The 26,843-nt window shown below is 41.4% G+C and overlaps 1 protein-coding gene across 2 annotated transcripts in view; it reads left to right on the top strand.

Annotated features, from left to right (window-relative positions):
* Positions 1-2,397: 2,397 nt before the first annotated feature.
* The window catches only part of PFDN1 (prefoldin subunit 1), a 59,691-nt gene continuing 35,245 nt past the window's right edge, over positions 2,398-26,843 (top strand). Inside the window, exons 1-2 of one of the 2 annotated variants that reach the window (XM_077825132.1) lie at positions 2,398-2,478; positions 3,294-3,460. In XM_077825132.1, the coding sequence (XP_077681258.1) occupies positions 2,446-2,478; positions 3,294-3,460 (200 nt within the window). In that variant the 5' untranslated portion in view covers positions 2,398-2,445. Of the gene's footprint in view, positions 2,521-3,293; positions 3,461-26,843 lie in introns of both variants that reach the window. The other variant, XM_077825131.1, reaches the window with a different exon arrangement.

Raw genomic sequence — 26,843 nt, 5'->3', positions numbered from 1 at the left:
GAATTCAAACTGATTGATCAAGAGTCCGCTTCAGAGCTCTGTCACTCCATATGGCCACATGATTCCCACGTTTGACTCTTCAGCTCAGTATGTCAACCCCCCCTGAGAAGGCAGGGAGCAACTCTTATAAAAAAGTATTCCACTGTTTCCCAGTAATCACCACACACATTGCAGTTGCCCTGCTGGACAAGATGTGCTTTGGCCCAGCAATGAGCAATTCTGTAGTTCATTGATAGAAGGCGGGGAGTGTTCAGTGACTAGTTCTGAGGTTGTACTTCTTTGGGAGGCTTTTCAGTTTTTTAAAATCCCACTTGTATGCAGCTATACTGCTGGTGAAAGGTGCTGGGCTGAGAACCCTGCACAGGACCTGAATAGTGTGGGCAGCAGAGGGCAAACACTCCAGCCCTGTCATGCCAAGAGCCTTGACCCTGACCTGGAAGGCCTCCTTTAAGTAGTATCCCTGTGACTTTTTCAGTTCTTGGCTCTCAGCTGAGTCTACCAATAGGAATGGCAATTTGTCCCTACCATAGCAGTGGTTTCTGTGATGTGGACACCTGTCCACAGGGAACTAGATTAAGACCTCCCTATTTCTTTAAATTAAGAAAGTTGCTGGCTGCCTGCAACAGCGAGGCAGAGATCCTTTCAGTGAAATTTTAAATGGATAAAGGCTAATACACTTTAATACGATGGCCCATTAAACTGATGCATGTAGTTAGGTAAGTTTTCAAAAAGGCTGGGAGACACTTTGTAAAAAGAACAGCCATTTCTATGAATAACGTTTGCAATTACAGTAAATTAGAGGAGCTGTCAATCCTCATGTTTCAGGATGTAAGCTAATCACTGCCTGGTCAGGAATAAATTTCTCCGGGTGGTGTAGTATTGCACAAATTATCAAGTGCATTATGGGTGGTTTATATCTTCTCTTGCTTGGGGTATAAGAACCTAGATGGATCAGGCATTGGCCAATGCTTCCGTTAAAATAAATGGAAGTCACAGGATTTTGGAACATCTCAAGATTAGCCCCGTGATGCTTTACATCAGTGGTTCTCAACCAGGGGTATGTGTACCCTTGGGGATAACCAGAGGTCTTCCAAGGGGTATATCAGCTCATCTACATGTCTGCCTAGTTTTACAACAGGCTACATAAAAAGCACTACAAAGTCAGTACAAACTAAAATTTAATACAACTTGTTTATACTGCTGTATATACAGTGAAATGTAAGTACAATATTTATATTCCAATTGATTATTTTATAATTGTATGGTAAAATGAGAAAGTAAGCTATTTTTCAGTAACAGTGTGCTGTGACACTTTTGTATTTTTATGTCTGATTTTATAAGCAAGTAGTTTTTCAGTGAGGGGAAACTTGGGTGTATGCAAGACAAATCAGACTCCTGAAAGGGTACAGTAGTCTGGAAAGATTGAGAAGCATCGCTTTCCATGTTTAAAGCACTGCACCAACATTAAGTAACTACTGAGAAGTAGTATCACAAACCATTCAAATGAAATCCTACTGCTCAGATTGCAACTGATCACTATGTATGCTCTAGTACTGTATGCTCCCTCACTTGTGGCTCAGATTATGGGCAAATAAAACTGCATCATAACCTCCAATGAGAATTAACACACAACAGTCACGAGTGAACTGATCTGAATTCCTTGTCAATAAGACTCTCTCAATAGTGGCTTCTCTTTGTTTCACCCCTCTTGTCATTCCTGTGAAGTTTTCCAGTTTATTTAAGCCAGATCCTACCCCCTGACGTCAGTGGCAACACTCCTGTTGACTTTCACAGGAATAATCCCTTGTACACCCAGCTCCTTGGGCAAGGGCCTTATCTTTGTATTAGCTGGTGAAATGCCAAACATACCTGTAGTGTAATAATGCTTATTAATAACAATGCATACAGTCACATGATATTGTTTCTGGTCCCTGATTGGTTGACCTACAACTACAGGACACATGACCACTCACATTGTGTGATGAGATATCCTTTATGTTTTATTTGGTCTATTGATAGTTTGCAGGGTTTGTAATCTGCAATTTCAGCCATTCATCTCAGTGAGCAAAGCTTGGGTCTACCACAAATACAATTCTGCAATGGCCTGGCTAGCATATATGGGCACCACTTTCCAAGGGGTAGAGTTAGAAGAACTGCTCGACTGTGTGTCAGAGACCCCATACTGCAGAGAGCTACGGGTGGTTCTCCTTTAGCTCAGATGGCAGCAGGTGGTGGATCTGGGTGGTATTCCTGCTGTACTGCAATTCTGGTTGTCAGTAGCCCAACAGGGACGTGGGCTTGCCGGTAACCCTCCAGGACTGTCTTGGAATCCCTGTGGGTCGCTGTCCAGTGTGTGATGGGGGGCGCAGAGGCGCACTTCTCACTGCGCACGCGCACTGGAATGGGTCCCCCTGCCGTGAATGCGCACGCGCAGGGGCTGGCAAGATGGCGGCGCCCGTGGACCTGGAGCTGAAGAAGGTACCGGCCGGGCCCGGTTTGTCGCGCTGCCTGCGGGGGGCGGTGAGCGGAGCCTCCTTCCCTATAGCCTGGGTGGCTGCAGGAGAGACGGCCGCAGCAGGGCCCTGCCGGGTGTCCCAGGGTTGGCAGGAGCCAGGCCCCGCCGCCTGGGACTTGCTGCGCCGGGGAGAGCCCGGGGAGCTGTGGGAGCGTGGGCACCTGAGAGACTCCCCCACAGGCTCCAGACAGACACTCGACCTAGCTCCCTGCAAAGCTCGCCCTCTGTCTGGCCACAGGGCTGATCCCCTCCCATTGCTGCTGGGCAGGGCAGGGCAGGGTAGGGTGAGCTTCCCTAGCCCTGACCTGGAGGGAACTAGAGCTGTTAGGGAAGGGAGTGGGCGCTGGGAGGTGGCAGGGGAAGGCTTGGAGAGCAGATAGAAGTGAGTCAGGCCAGGCATCCACAGTGAAGAGGAGCAGTCCAGTGCCCCAGAAGGGAGGCAAATCACTAGGGATGAGTTTTGCTAGACAACTTAAAAACATGTATGTGCGCCACACAGGAGGGCAGATCCTTGATCTGACAGTCTGTCCCCAGAAGCTTGTCTGTGTTTAATGTCATTATAGCTGAAAGAGGCAGTTCACTTTTAAACCCTTGCACGCGAGTTAGCTGTTGCTGAGTTTTCTGAGTCCAAAATGAAAACAGCTGGACCATGTCCACAAGTGCTACTTATTACTCCTGGACTTCAATTACCTGTGCAAAACTTCAATTACCTGTGCAAAAGTTATGATGTTCAAGGCCAAAATTTCCATAATTGTAACTTGCCTGCTTTTTTCATTAGGCTTTTACTGAACTGCAGGCCAAGGTTATCGACACACAGCAAAAGGTGAAGCTGGCAGATATACAAATTGAGCAACTAAACAGGACGAAAAAGCATGCACACCTCACTGATACGGAGATTATGACTCTGGTGGATGAGACACGCATGTATGAAGGTGTAGGGAGAATGTGAGTAACTTTTTACCAATTATGATGATGAGATTATGGCCACATTCTTCCAAATTGCCAATAAAACTTGCTGTAATGGCAAGTAAATTATACTACTTTTTGAAACGTTTCTTTTTTTAGTCAATGATAAAGTGTCAGGTTTGTAAATATTAGCTGCCTTTTGCATACCTCTGATCTGCCATTCCTCTACTCTCCTCCTTCAAAACATATCTTCTTTCAGGGCCATAAACTTTAATTTCCTCCTCATAATAATTCTGTGTGTATGTGTGAATGTAGTGTCCAAGGATGGCAGTTAGAGCTGTGTTGGCCTACACAAGGGAAATTCTCCCTTGGCTGTCTGCAGGGCTTTTGTGTCTCCTATAAGCTGCTGGAGCAGCACACAGGGCCTCCAGCAGAGGACAGATGCTCTCTCATTGTCACTTATTTGTATGAAAAGTATTCTGGCTTTTTTGTATCATACTGTGTTTAGGTGTTTTATAATCCTATTTTTAATTATCATTTCAATGGATCTTCAGTAAGAGGGACTTACTGCACTGTAATTCCCAGGATCAACCTTCTAGGTACAACGTTTGCTACTCACCAGTCTTCTGGCATAGTTTATTTCAAAGAGTGCTTATATATTTTTGTTTACCTTTGCTCATGCGGATTACAGTCACATTTGGGGTTTCATGAAAGTTTATAGACTCCACCAGCAGAGCTTGTATACCTTACAAACCTGTTCAACTTTAACTGCCTGATGAAATATGTATTTGACTCTAAGAATTGTATGTTTCCTAGTTTAATGTATTCATTCAGGGGTTATCATTGTCCAATGGAACTGAAATGGTGACCTGTTCATTAGCATGTTAATTAAAGTTCTATGAAAGATGTTCCCTAGAATCTTTAGAGAACCAAATGAAGCGAACTGGATGCCAGAAAGTTGTTTGTCCAGGTGCACTGTGGCATATGTTAATTCTAAAACAATACTAGGAAAGGAGGAAAATATAACCTTTCTGCGTTGAACTGTCTTCAAAAGAAAAATAGCTTAAACCAGCAGTTCTCAAACTTTAGGAACCCAAGGACCCCCATTTTGATTTAAAATTTTGCCACGGATCCCCAGGCCTCACCCCTGCCCCATCTCTTCCCTGCCTCTTTCTGCCCCTCCCCCTTCTCCCCTTCCCTCCCAGTGCTGTTCCCCGGTGTGCAGGAGGCACTGGGAGGGAGTGGTAGGAGTTGAATTGATCAGCAGGAGTTGAATTGATGACCGTGGACCCCAGGCTAAGAAACGCTGGCTTAAACTAAACCTAATATGTATTTTGATGGAATGCTAATGATACCTTCCTATTGTAATTATGATACTGTCTTGTAAAAGGCTACATGAACTAGTTTTAAGCTAATAGTGTATTCTTACTGGATAAGTGTTGTGCTTAATGCTCTGAAAGGAAAAGACGGACAAAGGTTTGGGAGTACTAAGGTTTTTCTTTCATGTAGTGTGTCAGGTAATACTGACAAATTGTCTGGGCCCACTTGAAGGGATGTTCTATATCTCGTTTCCAGGGGTCCAGTATACTGTACATACTGTCTCTTATTTGTTTTCTGTAAACTGCCAATAAGTATTTTATTCATGCAGCTGAATTTAATTTTGAGGTGTTACATGAGGGTATTATTGACTGGCACCTTCAAAGGAAATTGATTTCAGTCCCCTGCAAAGAGGCAGAGAAGTGAATGATACAGCCTGTAGGCAGATCAAAGTCATAGAGCTTAAGGCCAGAACAGAGTAGCAGATCATCTAGTCTGACCTCCTGCTTATCACAGGCCAGCGACACACCCAAAAACTAAACCCAACAATCAAAATTAGACCAAAATATTGCAGCCACAGAAGACTAATAGGCCACAGGCAGAGAATAGGTGGGACCAAGATGCAGCAATCTCAGAGTCCACTACAATGTGAAGTAATTAAGTGAGATATACCCAGATAATTTTGTCACGTGACCCACACTCCCTGCTGCAGGGGAAGGCAAACCTCCAAGATCACTGCCAAGTTCCTGACATCACATATGATCAGTTAGACCCTGAGCAGGTAAGCAAGAGAAGGGTTTCTTCTTCAGAGCAGTGAGACACTAAAACAAAGATAAGATGGCAAATGTATTGCCCTTTAAAACAATACCTGGAGTGTTTGTCTTTTGTTTTTTTCCCTTTAATGTAAAAAGCAATTAAGGTTCCAGTATCCGTATCAATTCCTCTGCTTACTTTCTTGTCCATCTTCCACCTATAGTCTAGAGACCCCTTTCTCTCTGTGCACCCTTGATTACCCTGTGGGCAGCAGGCACCAGAGTAACCATCTTTCTGCGAGCTTTACTTCTGCTTCTCTACCTATGACCAAGAGAGTGGTGTTTGGCCCCTACTGGACTCTCTGTTTGTACCATAGAATATGCATGTGCCATCTTATTTATATTATTACCATCCGTATTATAATAGTGTCTAGAAACCCCAACCAAGATCAGTGGCCCTGTATAAGCCACTGTGCAAACATAGAATAAGAGACAGTTCCTTCCCTGAAGAGTTTACAATCTAAATGGCTTCCAGCTACCCTTAATTCCCTGAGTTCAGTTTCATGTATCCTCAGGGAATTTAGTTGAACCAATATCACCTGTTCTGCTATGTTGCTGGTGGCCAACTACCTGCTATCTCTGAAATTTGTTTTTCATGCTGACAAAGCTTGGATCCCTTTCCAGTGTGAGAATTACACCCCAATGACACAAAGATCTTCCTTTAGTCCACATTGGCCACTCCTTGATGTGTGGTGTGTTCCCAGTTTGGGCTGGAAAGGTTGGCATGGGTTATATCCTCATAACTAAAGAGCGTGCTGTTGAAATTGAGGATAGACTTGTGGTAGTTGGTGGTTACCAGGGCTTGGTAGAGGTGAGTGAAGATAAGGAGTGAAGATAAGGAGTACAGCTAAGGTTGGCATTGGGACCTGAATTGTAATTTATCAGAATTTTGAGCCTGCAGTATTTTGTAAATCATGTCTGTTGTTGTTTTAAAGGGCAATATAATGTGAACTCTCTTATTTGCCTGGGAATATGCTATACTAGAGTTTTATCGTAGAGGAACTAGCAACTTTGTTCTGTACTGCCTCCCTACTGTGATGGGAGAAAGTGGTCCTGAGGATGATTCTTTCCTTCTCACCTAGTTTTATGTGAAGGGATACCATCAACTTGAAATCTAATCAGATTTAAATAGAAAAGGGAAAAAAAGTTAAATAGTTGCAGGTATTGCACCTGGCCCTGAGTCCCACTTTGGGTTTTTATGGTTTCACAGTTGCATCTTCTATATTGTCGCAATATTTTTTCTTTCACTGTCGTTGTTTGTAAAAAACCCATGCAAATAAGGGGGCGACAGGGGAAATAGCAACACAGACTGTCCGTAGACAAGCACTGTCAAATGCACAAAGAAAAGACAATGAAAAAAGAGAAATTTTACTTCTAATCTCTCATGGCATAATCTCTCCTATTACTTGTAACAATAATAGGCAAACATTTTTCAGGGTGATAATATTGATGGGGAGTCCCTTTAAATCAGAAGTACGGTAGTTGGTTTTTGCTCTAGTGTGCCCTCTGGGGCAGAGCACAAATGAATTTGTTTGGTTTATTTATACAGAATAATCTTTCCAGAGTTATGATCCTGTCTTCATCCTTAAATAGGATCTCAACCTCTCCTATGCTTCATTAGTTATAGGAGTTTTGACACTGTATTGTAGTGGCTTGTAAAATGGAAGGTAGTTTTAGTTTGGGATGGATGATAATTGATAGCTCATTCCACTAGGAACCACTAGCATTCTCTTGTAACCTACTAACACTTTAGTAATCCTCATGTTAATGGCTTGTATGAATGTTTGAGTCTGCTGCTGTCTCAGAGATAGTGGGGCCTGCCCCTTTAGCTCAAGCATTAGAGACTCATGCTTTTAGATACAGACATCCTGGTTCAATTCTTACAAATTACTTGACGGTGGGTATCGTTACACTCATGCACTTGAAGGAGGAAGACTTTAGCAGAAGTGGTTTGCAAAGTGGTGATCTGGTTGCCTTTTCCAATAGCTCTAGGCTAGATAACATTGTCACCAAACACCCAGGCAGTTCTAATGCTCAGACTCCTTAGGGTGGATTCCTTTATTTTCCTCATTACTTTTGCCAGGAGGAGCTATTTTTTAAAAAAACAAAAAACTGTTCTGAAATGGTAAAATCTGAGACTGCTATAGTGGGATTTAATCTCCCCCTCTACCACCACAACAAAAAATCTATCTTGTGTTACACCTGTCAGGAACGCCTCCAATTCTGGACTAAATCTGTGTTCTTGTGAGTTGGGATCAAGACCTGAGGTTTTAGTCTGCTTGGCACCTGCTTCTACTGTAAATAGTTGTATTTGTTCCATTTGTTTAGTTGTGTAGTTGTTGGATGTAAGAGGGAGCGAGGCCTCATGACGATTTGTGGTTTCCTACTGCCGCCTATCAGTAAAGGGATGTTGTGGACTGTGACCTGTGTTGCTAACCAGATGAGCTTAGCATGGCTACTCTACTGTGTTCTGTACTATTTGGAGCTTTGGCCTGCTTCATTCCTAGATATGAATTGCAGTAATCAAGCTTGGAGGTTGTGAGTGTGGATCATTCTGTCGCCAGGTCTGTGTCTGATCAAAAGGGGCATGATCTTCTGGCTGATTTCATTAGGAAGTATACATGGTTTGACATTCAATAGCATCGGGGGATCCAAACAGGCTCCAAGCTGTACACTAACGTAACTGTCTCAGGATGAGGACAAATATCCTCCACAGGTGGGGATGTTACAGAGGAGGCAGGTTTTTCTGAGTGATTCCTTCTTCCTACTAATATCACCTGAGTCTAGCTTGGTTTTAGCTTTAGCCAAACATTGTTTGCTCAGGCGCTGCTTATGTTAGATATAAAAGTTATGTTAGACATAGCTGGATATTATCTTCATGCTGTTGGCAGTTCAGCCTGGATTGTCTCACCAGGTTCGTGTAGATGTGGAATAACATGAAGACAATTGAATCTTGCGTGAACACACTGGTGAAGGTTTTGGACGTGGAGAAACAGTTGCCCATTATCCTAGAATCATAGAATATCAGGGTTGGAAGGGACCTCAGGAGGTCATCTAGTCCAACCCCCTGCTCAAAGCAGGACCAATCCCCAATTTTTGCCCCAGATTCCTAAACGGCCCCCTCAAGGATTGAACTCACAACCCTGGGTTTAGCAGGCCAATGCTCAAACCACTGAGCTATCCCACCCCCGCAAATTACAATTGTCTGGGTTTGATTTGAGCCATTTCAGGTCATTACATTTCACGTCTGCATCTTCTTGGAGCTGAGCCACCAATGTTTGGTGAACATCTGTAGGGAGCGCTACAGAGATATTCAGCAGGAGGAATATGGGTGTACTTTCGTTGTTTATGGACAGATGAAGTTACATGCCAGAGTAACAAGTGATGTGTCTGGCCTGAAGCCTGACTGGAAGGGATGCAGGATACTGGCAATTGGAAATTGAAGCTAGATAAATTTAGTCTAGGAATGAGTTGCAAATTTTTAACAGTTAGGGTAATTAAACATTGAACACCTTACTTGGTTTGTAATGGATTCTCCATCACAGGAACTTTTAAATCAAGATTGGATGTCTTTCTAATATATGTGTTTCAATTGAAACAGGAATTAATTCAGGGAAATCCTATGGCCTGTGTTATGATGGAGAGATTATTACAATAGTCACTTCTGGTTTTATAATCTAGGAAATGTCAGGTAGCATTAGAGGTTGTTTTTTGCCAGCTTCCTTTTCTAAGCAAGCTAATGAAGGAGTTTAGACATTGGGAGGAATTTGTTTGTGAGCTCTCTAGCTTCACATTATGGTTTCTTCAGCACTGGTTAGAATATTGCATGTCTTAAGGTGGGTGGTAGGTTACTTTAATAATTTTTTATCAAAGGAGGTGTGGACAATCTCTAAATCAAGGTCCTGGGTGCCCTTTACTCTCATACCCCGGAAAGGGTGGGGGTTCAGAGTCAGTTTCGGACTTTAATGTCATCAGTGCACCTGTGACTAATTGTATGAATGGCCAAATTATTGGAAGTAGGCTGTTTCTGTTCCTATGCTTAGCTTTAATAAATTCAAAACCCAGCTCACTCACAGAACAGTATTTTGACTTTTTGTCTAGAAAAATCTTTCAGTGTTTGCCCAGTGTATGTGTATAACTTAGAGATTTAAAAAGCATTTTACTCTAGATCTCGGTTATACCTGTGTGAAATGCATGCTGCCCCAGAAGGCAATCAGTTTAATCTCTCACTTCTTCACGAGCACTATATGAATGAGTATTATGGTTTTTACTCTCCTCCAATGTTCCCTCTAATTTTTAACAGATGGTGTGCGCAAAAAATTTCTTCTGTGCCGCCACCAAAGCGTGCGCGCAAAAAAACAAACAAAAACATGCCGCCACCAAAGCTGGAGTGTGCGTGGTGTTTCGCCATGTGTGCGGGGTTTAAGATCTGTGTGCGCGCAAACAGTTTAGAGGGAACAGTGCTCTCCTCTGCTTTGAACTTGAGCACGTTGTCTTTTTGATGCCTTTTCTGCATCATAGTAATGTGAAAGCCAGTTTGTCATTCCCAAACCTGTGTTTCTTTGTTGCAATTTATGTGTAGCGTGCAACCCACCTCTCTTCAGCGTATGATCTTAGTAGTGCTAGATTTACTTCTACTATAGCTATTTTTGATTTAATACAAGGAAAGTCAGTGCCGCATAGTAGGAGGTGATGAATTGCTGTATACTGTAAGTTTCTGTTGCTTAGAAGATATCCCAGCCTCGTGGCATCTTGCCAAGTACATTTTAGTTTTGTTACTTCATATTCTTTTGAAAGGCTTGTTATGTAGCCTGATACAACTACCATCAACTTCTAGTTTGGCTGCTTAAGCTATTTGTGAACTGACATCATCATGTTGCTTTAAGAACTAGGATGAAAGTTTAAACTACAGAATTCTCTGTCTGAATATTTGAGACCTTTCCCTTTACATACTTCTAACATTCAGATAATTAATAGATCCAGTCAGAGTTGTAAGGGAAAACATTTATTTACACCAGACACACTATAGGGTTCACTGCAGTTCTTGTTGCTGTGGGATGCCAAAACTGAAGTTTTTTGTCATGTATTGATATTTAGTTATTTAGGATGTGTCTCCAGTTTTACTCCTCTGACACTTTTTTAGAAGTTGTATGCCCAAGGAACAGTCTGATTATAAAAATAAAACAAATTCAATAACCTCATACAACTTTATTTTCAAGCTTATGCCCAAGAAATGTTCTGTCTGCATGGCAACTAATAATAATCTGATTTTGACCATGATTTTTGAAGTGTGGGTTGTTTGTTTTTTTAACCACACAAATGAAAAATGATGTTAGAATTGAGAGGTGCAAAAGACCTAGATAATCTAGTCCATTTCCCTGGAGGTTTGACCATGTTGCTACTTTCAGTGCTGTTCTTGGTGAGAGTCAAAAGTCATAAATTAGCAGGATCCCTATTTTCAGCAACTGCAAAGACAAGTCTCTGTCTCATACAGAAACACTTTTGCCTGCAGCAACAATCATATCTTTTTTTGCCAACAAAACAGTAGCAAAATCTGGCTCTTCTCGGTGACCTGTATATTCTCATTTCACAAAGAGCTGAGGGACAGGCAGGGCTCAATTTACCATTTGCCTAACCCTAAGACTCCTGGCTGCTATCATGGAGGTTTTTGTGTCTGCTACTCTTCTCTACTCCCTCAGCTTCTTGGAACTACTTCAGTGCCTACTGCTTCTATTGTTGGTAGCTTTCCCAAGCTGCAGGGTGTAGTGGACATGATTTTTATCAATTTCACTTCTGCCCATGGATTTCTGAACTGACCTGAGTCTTATTAATTTCACTCTTCTGCTTGGATAAGCTATGAGCAGCAGTAGGGGCATTGGAAGAGAATTGTAGTTAGGAAGATACCCCTGTGTCAGGTCACTTTGCAACCATAACTTTTTAAAACCATTTATATATGGTTTTACCTATGTGAAATACATGCGGCCCCAGGGGCAACTGATTTAATCTTTCACTTCTTCACAAGCACTATATGAATGAGTATTGTGGTCTTTACTTTTCCCTTCTCTGAACATGAGCACATTGTCTCTCTGAGGTGCCTTCTCTGTATCATCGTAGTGTGAAAGTCAATTTGTCATTCCCAAACCTGGCTTTTCTTCATTGCAATTTATGTGTAGCGTGCAACCCCACCTCTCTTCAGTACAGGGAGCTTAGTAGTGCTAGATTTACTTCTACTATAACTATTTTTATGTCACACAAGGAAAGTCAGTGCCACATAGTAGAAGGTGATGAATTGCTGTATACTGTAAGTTTCCGTTGCTTAGAAGATATCCCAGCCTTGTGGCATCTTGCCAAGTAATGCCAAAGTGTGCATGTATTATGTGTGCACGTGTATATATAAAATAGCTTTATTTCAGCAAAAAATGATGCTGAAGGTACTTGTGCTTGCCAGGGCAAGCTACTTCTGCTTGCTATTGATAAGTAGGTTTTTCATACTCTTGATGCAGGAGGTACTAGGATTTTATGAATACACCGGACCCTCGCTAGAACGCGCATCTATATAACGTGAATTCGGATATAACGCGGTTGTGGCCATGGATCCCAAATTTAAGTACAGTACAATTTTTTTGAGCATAGACGCGATAAATCGACCGCTGAGTGCTCTCCTGTCGACTCTAGTACGCCACCAGAATAAGGAGTGCAAGCACAGTTGACGGGAGAGCGTCTGCTATTCACGTAGCTGAAGTTGCGTATCTTAGATCTACCCCGCATGGTAGTGTAGACAAGCCCTAAAACGATTGCTGTAGGCCTAGAATGCCATACAAATGTAATGTAATAAAAATTTACAGGTACAGTACTGTATTTATCTTTAGAAAGTTGTCAAAAATGTTGGGCAAAAGGAAGGCTTACTCGGTGCAGGAGAAATTGGAAGCTATCAAATGACTTAAATGGTGAAACCCAGGCAAAGATTAGCCGCGATATTGGCATTAACGAGTCCACCTTTTCTGGATGGCTAAATAATGCTGACAAGCTCGGAACTAAGTTCATAACCTGGATGAAGAGCATAGCCTTCAAAGAAAACAAGCCCATTTAGTGAGTGATGCCAATCTTGATTCTGCAGTGTACATGTGGTTTGTGCAAGAACAGCAGAAAGGCATTCCGATCTCTGGTCCGCTTATAGCCATGCAAGTGGAAAAATTCAACCGGGAACTTAATGGTGAATTCAGGAATTTTAAGGCGATTTCAGAAAAGTCACTGAATCTCTCAGATTGCAGTTTCGTGAGAAAAACACTCTGCTGATGCCAACGCTGCGCAATCGTACCCTGCGAAGCTGAGGGCAATTTTACAGGCAGAGGGTTACTCGGAGGAACAGGTTTACAATGCAGACGAAACAGGAATTTATTATAAAATGTTGCCTGATAAAACCCTGGCTGTCAGAACAGATGAACATAAGAAAGAAGGCTATAAACAGGGAAAAGATCACCTTACTTCATTGTTTTGTGTGAATGCAACAGGCAAGCTTAAATTAAAACCATTGTGCATTGGAAAGTCTCGCATGCCTCGGTGCTTTCATCACTTAAATGTGAATTGCATGCCGTTTTCGTACAAGAACTCCAAAAATTCCTGGATGACAAGAGATTTTTGAACAATCGTTCTTCACCAAATTTGTCCCTTCTGTGCGAAGCATTTGCAGGCAAAACGCTTAAAAGAAAAGGCCGTTCTTTTGCTAGACAACTGTCCAGTGCATTCTCTGGCTGAAAGACTCAGAACCCGTGATGGTAAAATATGGGTTGAATACTTACCTAAATAGAGGACTTCCAGAATTGCTTGATCAAGGTGTTATCACCATTTTTAAGCAGCACTATTGATGGAACTTGGTATGACAAATGATAGAAAGCGAGTTGTCTGTCACCGATTTTCTGAAGAAGTTGACTATAAAAGACTTTTACATTGGCGGTGATTCCTGGAATTTTACGCGCTGAAACGATAAACTGCTGTTGGATGGTGGGACTGAGAGAGTCGTTTGGCCACCCACTCCTGGAAGAAAATGAAGAAAGCAGATCACAGTCTGATGAGGAATTTGACTTTGAGGGATTTACAGAGGAGGAAGTTGGAAGAACAGACATGGAATGGATGCAGGAGCTGTGCCAGCAACTGTCCAGGCTCGGGGTAACTGTTCTGCCATAAAATATCGAGTCCTGGATAAGAGGCGACAATGAAGTAGAAGAATTTTGTCCCGTTGCTGAAAGTGTAACGGATGACCAAATTCTTCAGGCAGTACAACCAAACACCATTCCAGAAGCTGAAGAATTGGCCTCCACTGTGGAAGAAGAAGAGGAAGATGAAGTTCCAACGTCAACTGTGACTGTACCCGGCTTAGAGACTGCTTTGAGATGCAAGACATTGAGCCTATAAAAATTATGCAGCTACGTAGTCTTTTGCAGTTTTCTAAGTGGAAGCAGCAAAGCAGCAAGAAGCAAAAGCAACTCACTGACTTTTTAAAGAAAAACTAGACTAGTTTATTGTAATGTCTACTTTAAATCTCTAATAAAGCAACATTTTTTTTCTTGTTTCCTTGAAGTAGTTTATTTTCTAAGGTTTTCTATACTTAATGGATGTGACATTTACTGTATACAGTAATTTAATTTTAACATGGTCCCCGCTATAACGCAGTACTTGGCATGGATTCCAAATCCCACGTTCTAGCGAGGGTCCGGTGTACTACACAAAAAACCCCTTGCATTCAAAGAACATGAAGATTGTAAAGTCAGGCACTAAAAAGCTGGGAAATGTCGGAATTAAGGTTGCCTGTGTAACCTTAATTTGGGCCCTCTTGTGCATAGGTGTCATTATACAGTCTTCAATAATATGATTATGTGCTATTTTTTCCATAACACCCTGGTGCAATCCATGCAAAGGGCAGACTTGCTCTGGGGATGTATCAGGGTTGTGTGGTAAGGCATACTGTAGTGTGTAAGACCTCTGCTTCATTTGTTGCAGAAGTTGGAAGGTGTATTGTGTTTGAGGCAGGGGACTGCAGGAACAGAAAGGAGGGTCTCATGGTTAAAGACGGTTGAATGCCCTCTTGAGGAAATAGAATCCATTCCTTCCTCTGCCACAAAGTTCCTGTATGATGATAGACAAGTTGCTTAAACCAACCTTTTCACCGGTGGTCACTAACTGTGTGTTCCTCAATTTCTGGGTGCCCAACTTGAGAGCCTGGGGTTTGATCTGTAGAAGTGCTGAGCTCTTACAACTGCATAGAAGTCAGTGGGAGCTGTGGCTTGAAGTGTGTGCTATATAATGATAAGCACCTGAATATCAGATTTGGCGCTTAAAATTAGTTGATACTTTTTATCAGAATCTTGATGTGCCTGAGCGTCCTCTTTGTAAAATGGGGATAATACCACCCCTTCATTTCACAGGGATTTTGTGAAGATAAATTCATGTTTCTGGAGCAATTGGATATCACAGTGATGAGCGCCATAGAAAAGCCTGAGGAAATTAATAATTCTGTCTTCAGAGAAGGGTCTGAACAGTGTACTGTAAATAAATCCTAGGGCCACACATTAAACAACGAGGAGAAAACAAACTAATGAATAACTGTTCATTTAGTGAGCACCATCCATCCTGTGCACTGAACAAGGCCTGGGTCCTGTGGAAAAAAGTGTGTGATCCTGTAATTAAAGATTGTATTATCAAGCATTCACACAGAGCTGCCAAATTAAGTTTGCAAAGGCAACTTTAATTCTGGCCTGTCCAAACGTCCGAGTGCTTGACTTTGCGGTTTTAACATAGATTTGTGTGTGTGTAATTTACTAGGGTTTTAAAAAAGTAAACTGAAAAAAGAACAGTTCTGTTGTGTAGCAGCATATTGACACCCCTTCGGCTGATCAGGAGGGTTGGAACATTTATATTTACTGTACAGCCCTCTGCCCCTTGAACTAATAGTGTAACTGATAGCAATATTCATCCTCTCTGTCGTCCAGCACCACAGGAGGATGTAAGGTCCATGGATATTTACAGACAGCAAAAGAATGGTGAGGCTGGGGAATCCTGGGTTTCATTCCAAGCTCTGGAGAGATGTGGGCTCTATTGTCTACCGACGCTTCTGTCCTTTCCCCCAGGCTTGAGCCCCTCCTGCCCCATCTCCCACAAACTGTCCCTACCCCACTCTCATTCTCCTTGCCTATGCAGTCCCAGTCTGCACTCGTCAGGCTTCTTGGCCCAGTCTCCTTGCCCAACCAGTCCCAGCATCCCATCCCCACTCCAGTTCCCAGGTTCTCTCACCCTCACAACCCAGTCTCACCAGACTACTTGTCCCAGTCTCCTCCTTTCCCATTCCCTGGTCCATTTTTTGCCCCTCTGTATTAGAATGAGGCTCCTTCCTCCTCTGCACTACCTGGATGCCAGCAGGGGAAATAGGCTCCCTGCTCTCATTCCCAGTGCCTGGCTTGACCCCAGTTTAGGGTGGCCACTCACCTCGTCCTGGAATACCAGACATTCCAGTACTTCCTAGAACAGCATGGATCTGCTCGTGTTGGCATGATATTGGACGCATGGTGTGGGTGAAGTTATGCTGCGTGTGGGGGTGCCATTTTTAAGAGCCCCCCCCGAGTGTGCCCCCATGGTGCATGCAAGGTCACACCAGATGTGGGGGTGTCATTTTTAAGAGTGTGCCACTCTGTCTCCAGGACTTTGTGTGCGAGGTCATGCTGGTGGGGGCAAAGGGGTGTGCTCTTCAAAAGGGCATCCCCCACCTGATACAGGACAAAAGCATGTCTGGTTTTTTCATAGTACTGGATGGGGGACAAACACTAGAAAAGTCTGACTGTCTGGTTTAATACTAGATGAATGGCCCGCCTACCTCATTCTGGAGAAGCCTTTACAGAGAGAGCCTTTCTAAACTCATGTAGCCGTGGGCTGGGGTATGCTCAGTCGCTATGTGGGGATGGTGCATGTACAGTGTGGTCAGCATTAGGAGCCAAGGACTTTTCAAAGTCTTAATTGTTCAGCTCTAGCAAGTCTCTCGAGTATGTGGAAACATATTTTTTCAAAGGTTTATAACTTGGCCAAATTTAGGCAGATTTTGATGGGTATAGACCCTCTATCACATTGAGTCCCAGGTCCAAAATATGGTGGCACTAGAACATTAAATAAAAGGTCACCAGCATTTGTTAACATGGGGAAAACAGAGTATTTTCTTCTAGCCTTTGTTCGCAGAAAGGGCTGAACCATTTTGACTAAAAGTTCAAAAAAATTTCAGCCTGAGGCAGACATGTGGCATGGAAATTTTCAGCCCAAATGTTAGTTTGGCAAAGTTATAAGTAACTAAAATCAGGGTCTTATAATAGAAAGTGTCAGGTAACCTTAGTAATAGGCATTTCTACCAGTCCTACAAAAAAGCTTGTCTTCCAGGTTCTCCCATCCATGCTTGCAGTGAGAGAAGTTGCAGCAAGTTAACTGATATGCTTTTTACACCACATGTGTAGCTCTCCAAGTTAATTTATTGACACACTGTAACTCTACTACTGTGGCATAAGCTGTGTTCAGTAAACAGCCTGATCATCTGTAGTCCAATGACAGTGTATTATCATGTAAATGCTTGAACACAAAAAGATGTCTTGCCTTATACTTCGAAGGTCAGCAATCCAGTGGTAGACTACTTCAGGAAGCAAGTTCCATAGCATTGGATCCCTCACCTTATCTCAGTCCCCAGTTATGCCCATCATCTGCTGGCTGTCATCAAATGCAGCTCATCTGGTGTGAGCTGTAGCAGTCGTGCACAGAGAGGTCTCTAAGATATGTGGTTAAACAAACACGAAATATTGGGTGAGCTTCTCTTCTAAACTTCTGACCTTGCAATGTTCCTGCTTCAGGTCTTTTGCTGTCTTTGCTGTAGTATGTCATAGAAGGTTTCTCAGGGTATTTAAAACAGGAGCATGGGGAATGGTTTTTGCTTAGCCCCTTAGGCTTCGAAGCATCTAAACCATCACCATAACTAAAAACATTTATCCAGCTTCTCTTAGAAAAACTGAATAGATTTCCCACCCTTGTCATTTGCACAAAAGGCCTGAAGACCAAGGAAGCCTTCACATTTTCGAGAATAAAGAGCACTTCACCAATTTTTTTTTTTTATACAAACTGTTCTTGAGTTCGTTCTTTTCCTGGTCGCAAAGCTGACCTCTCCATTAAAGGAATTAAACACGATCAAAGATGCAGGTGTGTCCAGAAATACATCCGTCAAGTGACTGGACATCATTGTCCATTTTTGGCCATTTGGCAACATGGAGAACAGGCAACAGTATCAGTGTATGTCTCTTCCTGACTGGATTTTTAGTTCTGAGCTGAAAATATCACTTCTGTTGGAACACACACATGTACCAGACAGAATGGCAAAGCTCTGAAGGCTTTTTTTCTGAGCATCACAGAATTCCTGGGGGATGCAGATTTGTCAGCTGCCCAAGGAATGTCATCTTGTCAAAAATAGCTATTTCTTTACTCTGGATCCTTGTTTATGAATCAGTTTCTTCTTCCTCAGTTGTCACCTGCATGATTATTCCCTGGGATATATCTTGATTGTTGACTATGGAGGAAGTGCTTAGTCTTGTTTTTTAGATATTAATGAACAAATTCTTGCCCTAGGTTTGTTTTTTAGTTACTAAGTACGTAGATTGTGATTGTTTTAGTGCTCTATAGTTTTCTTCTGGTAATTAACCACCTCTTATATATCAGTTATGTTGGTTAGCATTCTAGAGTCAAAAGAACATTTAATATTTATCTCTACATCTGCAATAAGTTGTGCAGTACTACTTCCTCCCATGCTTTTACCTGACAATGATTTTCTGTTTGTATCACGAAATCAATTTCTATGGTACGTAAAAGCAAAATCTATGCAACATAAGGGCGTTCCAAAATTGGCAAATAAAAAGCCAGGGTTTTTATTCACTTGTGGTCTTTTGCATAGTTGTCCTTATGCCTCACATTTTCAGTTTAAGCTCTGTGTAGCTCTCCAGAAGATGCACAACAAATGAAACATCAACTTGTTTTTATAGGTGTAAGGAACATTATGGTTTTTTTGAAGGCCTGGGTAGGTGTAGGACTGCCTAAATGGAGAGGGGGAAATGTGGCAGTGGAATGGAAATACTTACTTTACTCTCTCAAATTCATTCTCTCTTTCCATCACATGAGTATTTATTATATATTAATTCATGGGAAACAGTGTTCAAGAGAACTCTTTAGGTGCTGATGAGGGGGCATTCATCTTAGTCTTTGCTACCTTTCTTTCTCCTGGCTGATAGTCTTTTAATTTCAAGAGGCTCTTCTGCTATACAAATTGATGTTGTTTTACTTCTGTTTTTGGAAAATTGTGCAAAATTTTATGAAATGGATCCTACTGTTGTTAGAAAGGATACATAACAGCAGCACCTTAAAAATGACGGTGGGGAAGGCTAGTAATCCCAGCCCCCACTGTTCAAATCAGGTGCAGCACTGACTGACTGTTCACTGTGAATTCCTTTTTTATACAGTATTGTCAAATCTATCCTATGGAGAAGAGTGCATGTTTCCAGCCTCCGTAGCATACAGTTTTGAAAGTTTGTACCAAACCATATTGCATACACCTACCTGAAGTATGTCGCTGGCATATTGTTAGACTCTATGGTCTGTTGTCTTTTCTCTGCTTAACTAGCTAAAAATTGTTTGTTCATGTTGTTTGTTAAACAGGAAATTAGAAGAGAGAATGATTAGGGAACTGCTTGGGGTGGGGTGATTCATGACTATGATTTGTTAGAAAGGGAAATATTGCCAATGATATTTGAAATTATCATTCCACTTCCGACACGGATGTATCTTTGGATGTTGCTTGTGAATGTTTGCTCAAGCATCATACTACAGAAAGGAATTGTGACCATGCGCTTGAGGATTCAAGAAAAACTACAGGGTGAAAGAGATTGTTGAAGCAGTTTCCCCGTACTCCTTCTGGGCAGTGGTCCCCTGTAACAGTCTCAGGTATCTGCCAGGTAGCCCAGCCTGGAACAATAACATTTTAAAAACAAAAACAGAAGAATAGTCCAAAACAAACTCACTAGTCCTGTGCCAGGCCTCCCATTCTCCCAAGGGCTCTGACAGTTCACAGTCCCTGCAGGAGTGCAGGGCTGGTCCTTTCCTCCAGGCACGAAGGACCTGCAAGGTCTGCTTTCCTTGCTGGTCAGCCAGTAATTGAACTCTCTTTCTCTCCTTTTAACTGCCCCTTCATTACCGGCAGTGAGTGCAGGTGCAGTGGGATTTGGCTGAGTGGGCCCACAGCAGTTCGTTAACCTTTGCCTGTTCAGTGTGGGGTTGGTATACCCTATCACAGGAAGACACAAATTAGTCGGAATTTCAGTAAATCTTGATCTAGCCTTCGAAAAGAATGGATGATGCCCTTTAAAAAGCTGACTCTCACTACTGTAGCGTTATTTTTGGTCATACTATGTTTATCACCAATTTAGAGGTGAACCACTACTTGCTTTTTTTAAGAAACTAAGTATGAACAATGGTATAAATCTACCATCTAGTTAAGTGTCTAGCAATGCAGAAACTGCTGTTTGGAAGCTGTGATACTATTTCTGTATGAAGTAACGTAATATGCTGGAGCTGTTGACAGATCCAAAATAAAGGGAAAGCTAAAGTAAACATGGTACAGGTGTAAGACAAATAACATTTTCTCATCAGAGGGGCAGGTGTGCTTGTTCCTGACATGCCACACATAGTTTTGAAAATGTAAGTAGTTTGGCATTTTCTGTTCCTCACTTTGTCCTTGAAGGTCAATAGTTATATAACTTGCAAATGTTAATCTATGCAATTTCATTGTTGTCTCTATAAGAGTAAAGTTAATCCTTTTTTTCCGTCAAATGTCGGAGGTACAGCTGCACAATGTGTACGTTATTGCACCTACACTTCTTAAACTAAAACTGCCAAATGGCTCATTAAACCTGATGCATATAAGAATCTAATTAGCTGTATACAGATACAGTAGTAAAATTAAAAATTTGATTTGCCTCCACAAATGCAGAGAATTGCTAAGAAACTTCTTTGGCTAAAGTTTGTTAGCCTGTAATGGGAGATTTATGTACTATATGAATTTTTGCTCCAAAATATTTGCTAATTGGAGAAAAATGGAGTTGAGTCTAACCGTGTTGAGAATTTTCTGATTTTAGCTGCCTGTTATCTCATAGTAGCAAACATAGGAACAACTTGCCATCTAATCTGCTTGAGATGAGTTGACTCAAATGCATCAGCCAAAGAACATAAGCTGCTTAATGAGATGATAAAAAACAGACTGACAAAATATGAAATATCTAGATATGAAGAGGGAGAGTGTATAAAATAGTGTTTTTAAAACATGTACAATGATGAATTACCATATTGTTTTTAATCTTGTATTGGAATTTACGGTTAGTAGGTGTTTCTCAATTAGATAAAGTAATTAAAACTGAAGCTTGCTGAGTGTATAACTAGTACCTTGTTATGAAGTACACAGACAAATTATTATTAGAATTTAAATGGACATATGTAGAGAAGGGAGAGGGGTCTGTCCTGAGTGGTTGTGAACTTGAGCAGTCAACTTCTGTTCCAGTCAAGATGGATTGTTTGGGAACAAGATCAGCTCCTTTGGAAGCCTCTATTCCATTGGCTTTGAACAGAACTTAAAATGCACTAATCCCATACTGGGTTACTCTCAAAGCTTGAATGGCAGCACGAGTTCAGCATTAAAAAGCATCTTTAAATAGATGAGGGCATGACTGGGCTTAGCCTAACTTTTCACATTGCTTGGTCTGATTGGAAAAAAGCCTTGGCCTACAGGATTACATGTGTGAGGCACAGCATTTTAGCCAGAACGTTACATATATTTACACAGCATGCCATGATATATTTACTGCATTATATATTTATATATTATATGCAGAAAGCTATGTTAAAAGAACATTAAGGTTGTGTACATACAAGGAAACTGAATTAAAGTTGTTAATTCTAGCATTTCCCAACTTTTCCTTTGCAGTCTTAACATTCTTTTAACATTTTTACTTGTAACTTTTTAGATTTTTTTTAAAGTGAATTGAATAACCAAAACTCCCATTTTATGGAACCATATCGACTTCCTGCTTGAATCATTGATCTGGTTGGAATCCAGGATCTTAGATCCATAACACAGACCTTTGCTACTTCAGTCTGAGGAGTAACTAGTAGTAGCATTAGGCTATTGTCCTGTCTGTGGACAATCCACTACAGGCATGTGACATATACTTTGCCAGTGACTTACAAAACTTTGCTCGACAGCAAAGGAATATTGAGAATCTTGGGTTCTGTTCCAGTCTCTGGAGAGTAGCGTGTGACCTAGTGGTTAGACAGCACAGCCAAATACAAATTTGGCACATTGATTCTGAAAGTGAGCCGAAATGCATGAGAACTAGGTCTACCATACTAGAGACCTGGGGCCATATTCTAGTCCTTGCTATGGCCCCTTTACCGTGCTCCAGTGTACTCAGCCCCATGTTTTTCCTCTCATAGCCACTGATGTAGGGACATGCTAGGAAAGAAAAGGAAGTGGCTGATTTGTGGAATTCTACAGCAATTGTGGGTTTTGGAGTAGCTCATAGGCAGCCAGGTAAGGCTGCAGTAAATTAGAGCAGCCTCTTGGTTGTATTCATAGTTCTGGCAAAAAGAAAAGGAGTACTAGTGGCACCTTAGGGACTAACCAATTTATCTGAGCATAAGCTTTCGTGAGCTACAGCTCACTTCATCGGATGCATTCAGTGGAAAATACAGTGAGGAGATTTATATACACACAGAACATGAAAAAATGGGTGTTATCATACACACTGTAAGAAGAGTTACAGTGTGTATGATAACACCCATTTTTTCATGTTCTGTGTGTATATAAATCTCCTCACTGTATTTTCCACTGAATGCATCCGATGAAGTGAGCTGTAGCTCACGAAAGCTTATGCTCAGATAAATTGGTTAGTCTCTAAGGTGCCACTAGTACTCCTTTTTTTTTTGCGAATACAGACTAACACGGCTGCTACTCTGAAACCAATAGTTCTGGCAGAGGTGACTTTTTGCTGTTACCCCATATGTAAGGGTCAGTGATATCTGCTCACCTCCTAAGGTAGGGGTGTGAGGCTTTGCTCAACAATAAGGGCTGTGAAGTGTAAAGAATTATTAACACCAGTGGAAGAGCGAAACTAGGACTTGTCTCCTCCTGGTGCCCAGTGCCCCTGTGATTAAAGCAGATCGAAGCAGAAAGAGGAGCTTTCCCAAACTGGGAAGCAGAGCTGTATGCCCCCCCTGCTTGCTTTAGCGTCTGCCTTCTCCTAGGCCAAAGGGGTGGCAGCTGCAGTTCTTTCCCTAGCCCAGGAGCATGCTCCGTGTGCTTGGGATTTAGGAAGTTATGCAGGGCTGGAGTTATGCTCAGTGTGGCTAGAATGTTCAGAGATCCGAGTCACAAACCTCTAACAGGTTTTACTCAGCATATGCAAATGGTAATTTTTATAGGTTTATAATTTGGCCAAATATGGATGGGTTCTCATTTGGATAGCAAAAGGCATCTCTCTGGCAGATGGATTATCCTGGCATCAATTTTCAGGTTCCTACTCCAAACCTGGGAGGCACTAGAGCTGGTAGAAAATACTTTTAACATTGGCAGAATTACTTATTTCCTCCCTTATCTGATTCTCAGAAATAGCTTGAATAATTTCTACTGAATTTAAAATAAAAAAAAAAAAATTCTGCCTGAGGCATGAAAAATTTCAGCCTGAATGGTTAAAGATTCGCAAAATTATAAACAACTGAAATCAGGGGCTCCTAATGGAAAGTGTTAGGCAAACTTACATACAGGTGTCACCACAGTCCAGCATAACTTGTGTGCCATAAAATGTATACTCTGCATTGATTAGTGAACAAGTATCCCCATAAACTCATTCAGCAAGAGTTTAAATATTTTACAATGTAATACTGTTTTGTAAGTCAAATAGTAAATCCTGGTGTGACATTATCAGTCATATAATATCCCATTGAAAGGTGACAGGGCCAGAAAGAATTAATTAACTCAGACTGACCTGACCCATGGCCAAACTTTAAAGACTGTTAGGAAGATATGTAAATGATAGAGCTTTGAAATGCAAGTTTGCATTGTTAGAGATAGAAGAGTAGATGTTTGTTCAGGTCTTGTGATGTAAGCAAACAAGTCTTGTCTATTGCTATAGCTTTGATTCAAAGATCAAAAAAGGAATATTAACATTTAGGAAGACACTTGTGTGAAACAGTATTATTATCTATATGTCTCTTTTGAAGGTTGTGGTAACCTGTATCTGAACTGTTTAATGGATAAATTATCCTGTGCTAATTGCCATGGTGTTTGGAAGAAGGAAAATTAAGCCTATTGTTTTCTCAGGCCAAAAGGTTGCAGGAAATGTATAAAAATCTTGGGCCGTGATCCTTCTTCATCTCAGATCTGCTTTGGGTTTCAAGAGGGGGAAATCTTAAGCCATAAGGATTGAGATCCCCAGTCACTGACTGGAGTCACCCTGAATATGGACATTGGACTATAACCTGTGGACTATTTCTAAAAGGGCTTTTGGCAACTACAAGCTCATCTCTATGATGTATCTAAACCTCAAGAATTGAACTCGAGTCTGTATGTATATTGATCTTTTAACCAAAACTCTTTTCTTTTAAAATAAATTTTAGCTTAGTTAATAAGAATTGGCTATATTCTTGTGTGTGGGTGACCTGGGTGTGACCTGGGTGTGTGGCTGATTCTTTGGGATTGGAAGAATCTTTTCTTTTATATGATGGGATTTTCAATCATCATCATCATGATGTGTATCTGGATGGAGCACTTTAAGGGAACTGCGTTGTTTGGACTTCTGAGTAACCAGTGAGGTGATACAGGAGCTGTTTTGTGCTGGCTTAGTAAATCTAAGTATTGGAATATCCACCAGCTTTTGGGGTTTGTCTGCCCTGTTTTGTTTGCAGTTCACCCTAATTGAGTGATCTCAGCTGGCTCCCACGAGCAGCATTGTCACACCTGGCACAAACAAACTGTGGGTTATTGAATTAAATGTTCAGTGTGAACATCCGTATGTGGGTGTTTGCGCCAGTATGTGAGAGTGACAAAGGGGCCCACAGAGTTTATAGGATTACTGATGAGTAGCTACATCCTGCAGACCATGTTGGAGTGGGAGGGGCATAAAATTATCTGTACCGATTTAAATAATGGAAAGACATATGCTAGAAATTTCACATCTGGAAATGGAGGGAACTCTGAAGGAAACAAACAGCTGGGTTTCTAAGGGGAATATATAGCCTCCACCCTGTTTCCATGAAACAAAAATCCTGCTTTGGGATTAACAGAGGGTTATTGGGAGGAATATAAAAATCAGTGGGGGAATTTGTGAAAGATTTTCTGGGGTGTTTTTTCTTTCTGCTTGTCCTTGGTAATACTGTTACTTTTTTGTTCCTACAATACGTTTTATGTCTTTAGAGCCAGCAGTCATGAGGAGTCTCAGACTCATTCATTCTCTCTCTCTCGGAGAAATACTCACTCACTGTAATAAAGAGCCGCTTGTGCTGCTGGCATCCCAGATTTTGTTGAACAATCCACAGAATCTCTCACATGGCACCAGAAGAGCCTAATATATTCTAGCTGGCTCCCTACTTCTCATTTTTACACATTTTTAGGGACCTTAGGAAGTCTTTTTTGTATGCAAATCATCAAAAGAACATTTAGCTGTTTTTCTATTAAAAACTCGCAACCTTATTTTAAATGGACTGTCCTTTCAAATGAATGGAACATCAGTACTTGAGGAATCTATCCTACTACATGAGATATGGATATTTCTTGTATGAGGAGCAGCTGTGAAAGTTATTAGACTTTAAAGTTAACAGCTAATTAAGCTGAAAAGGGAAAATTCACAACTTTCTGGGTGGTGGTTTCATGCTGTTTGGCTGCAGAGTGTATTGGTTTTTGCTCTGAAGGTTCTATGGGTAATCAGGAGTAGAAAGCTTTGCTTCTGAAGAAAGAAGCATGTGAAGTGAGTTTGGCCTCATCCCAATCCCTAATGGATCCATGTCTAGGTAAAAAGCTTTCTGGAGCAGGGATTGCCATGGTGTTTGTCTTGTACAACAATGTGCACACATTGGCACATGCCAGTCATCATAATTACAATTAATAACTCTTGAGTGGTGGAACTTCACTTGCGGAAACTAGAGGTGGGTGTGGTGGAAGCTTGCTCAGTGCCTTTTTACCCTATCTAGCTCATATCAGTTAGGTTAATCTCACAAGTTCAACTTCACACTTCCGAAGGAGGCAACTGGGCCCTGCTGGCTTTGTTTTCCTGTCATTTATATACTGTCGTAGGTCCATTAACTTAAATTACACCAGCTGAGAATCTGCCCCTTGCTTTTTAAACACCCCAAAACATTATATTGTATGCTAGGTGAAAGTGAACACTCTAAATATTCTAGTCCCTGCAGTGTCACCAGCTATTCAGCTTCTTCATATACTCTGCACTGAATTAACATGTTTAGCTAATTTCTTTTGTATATACACTAAAGAAAGCATAGAATCATAGAATATCAGAGTTGGAAGGGACCTCAGGAGCAGGACCAATCCCCAAAGTATCTAGTGTACTTTCTAGGTTTCTTTGACATTACTTAAAATGTCAAAATGTAATACCTATATGTTTCTCAGCAATACAATTCAGTGTAACCCGCTACTGTAGGTACTGCACAAAAACATTCTTGCCTAATTTCTCTCCTACTCAACAATGAACATTCTAGCTAAGTGTTTAGCTGGATTAATTGAAATGGCAAAATCTGGGACAAAATTACTAATTTACTAATTGCTGAATTACTCTAATGCTGTTTATGTGACTGCATGGAGTAGGCCTCCCTGTTTTCTCTGGTGGCTCAGATAAATGGTACACTTTTCCTCAGTTGGGTGAAAACACTGGCCAACATTTTTGAAATTGAATGCCCCAAATTAGGCACCTACATCATCAGTAACCCAGTTGTTTGAGGGTTTGGTACCTCTGAAAGTCAGGCCACTTAGGTGGATAAATGTAGATGTAATTTTCTAGCTTTAAGATTTCAATTTGAAAATTTGGGTCTTTGGCTGCTATCAGTGTACATTCTTAAATGGACAAACAAAAATAATGAAGTTATTCATTATCATGCACATTGTGTAAAGAGTTGTCACTTTGAATGGGCTATCACCAGCAGGAGAGTGAATTTGTGTGGGGGGGGTGGAG

Source organism: Eretmochelys imbricata, chromosome 8, assembly GCF_965152235.1.
Source record: "Eretmochelys imbricata isolate rEreImb1 chromosome 8, rEreImb1.hap1, whole genome shotgun sequence".
Lineage (NCBI taxonomy): Eukaryota > Metazoa > Chordata > Testudines > Cheloniidae > Eretmochelys > Eretmochelys imbricata.
The sequence above is the reverse complement of the archived record's forward strand: the minus strand, read 5'-3'. Positions and strand labels throughout refer to the sequence as shown.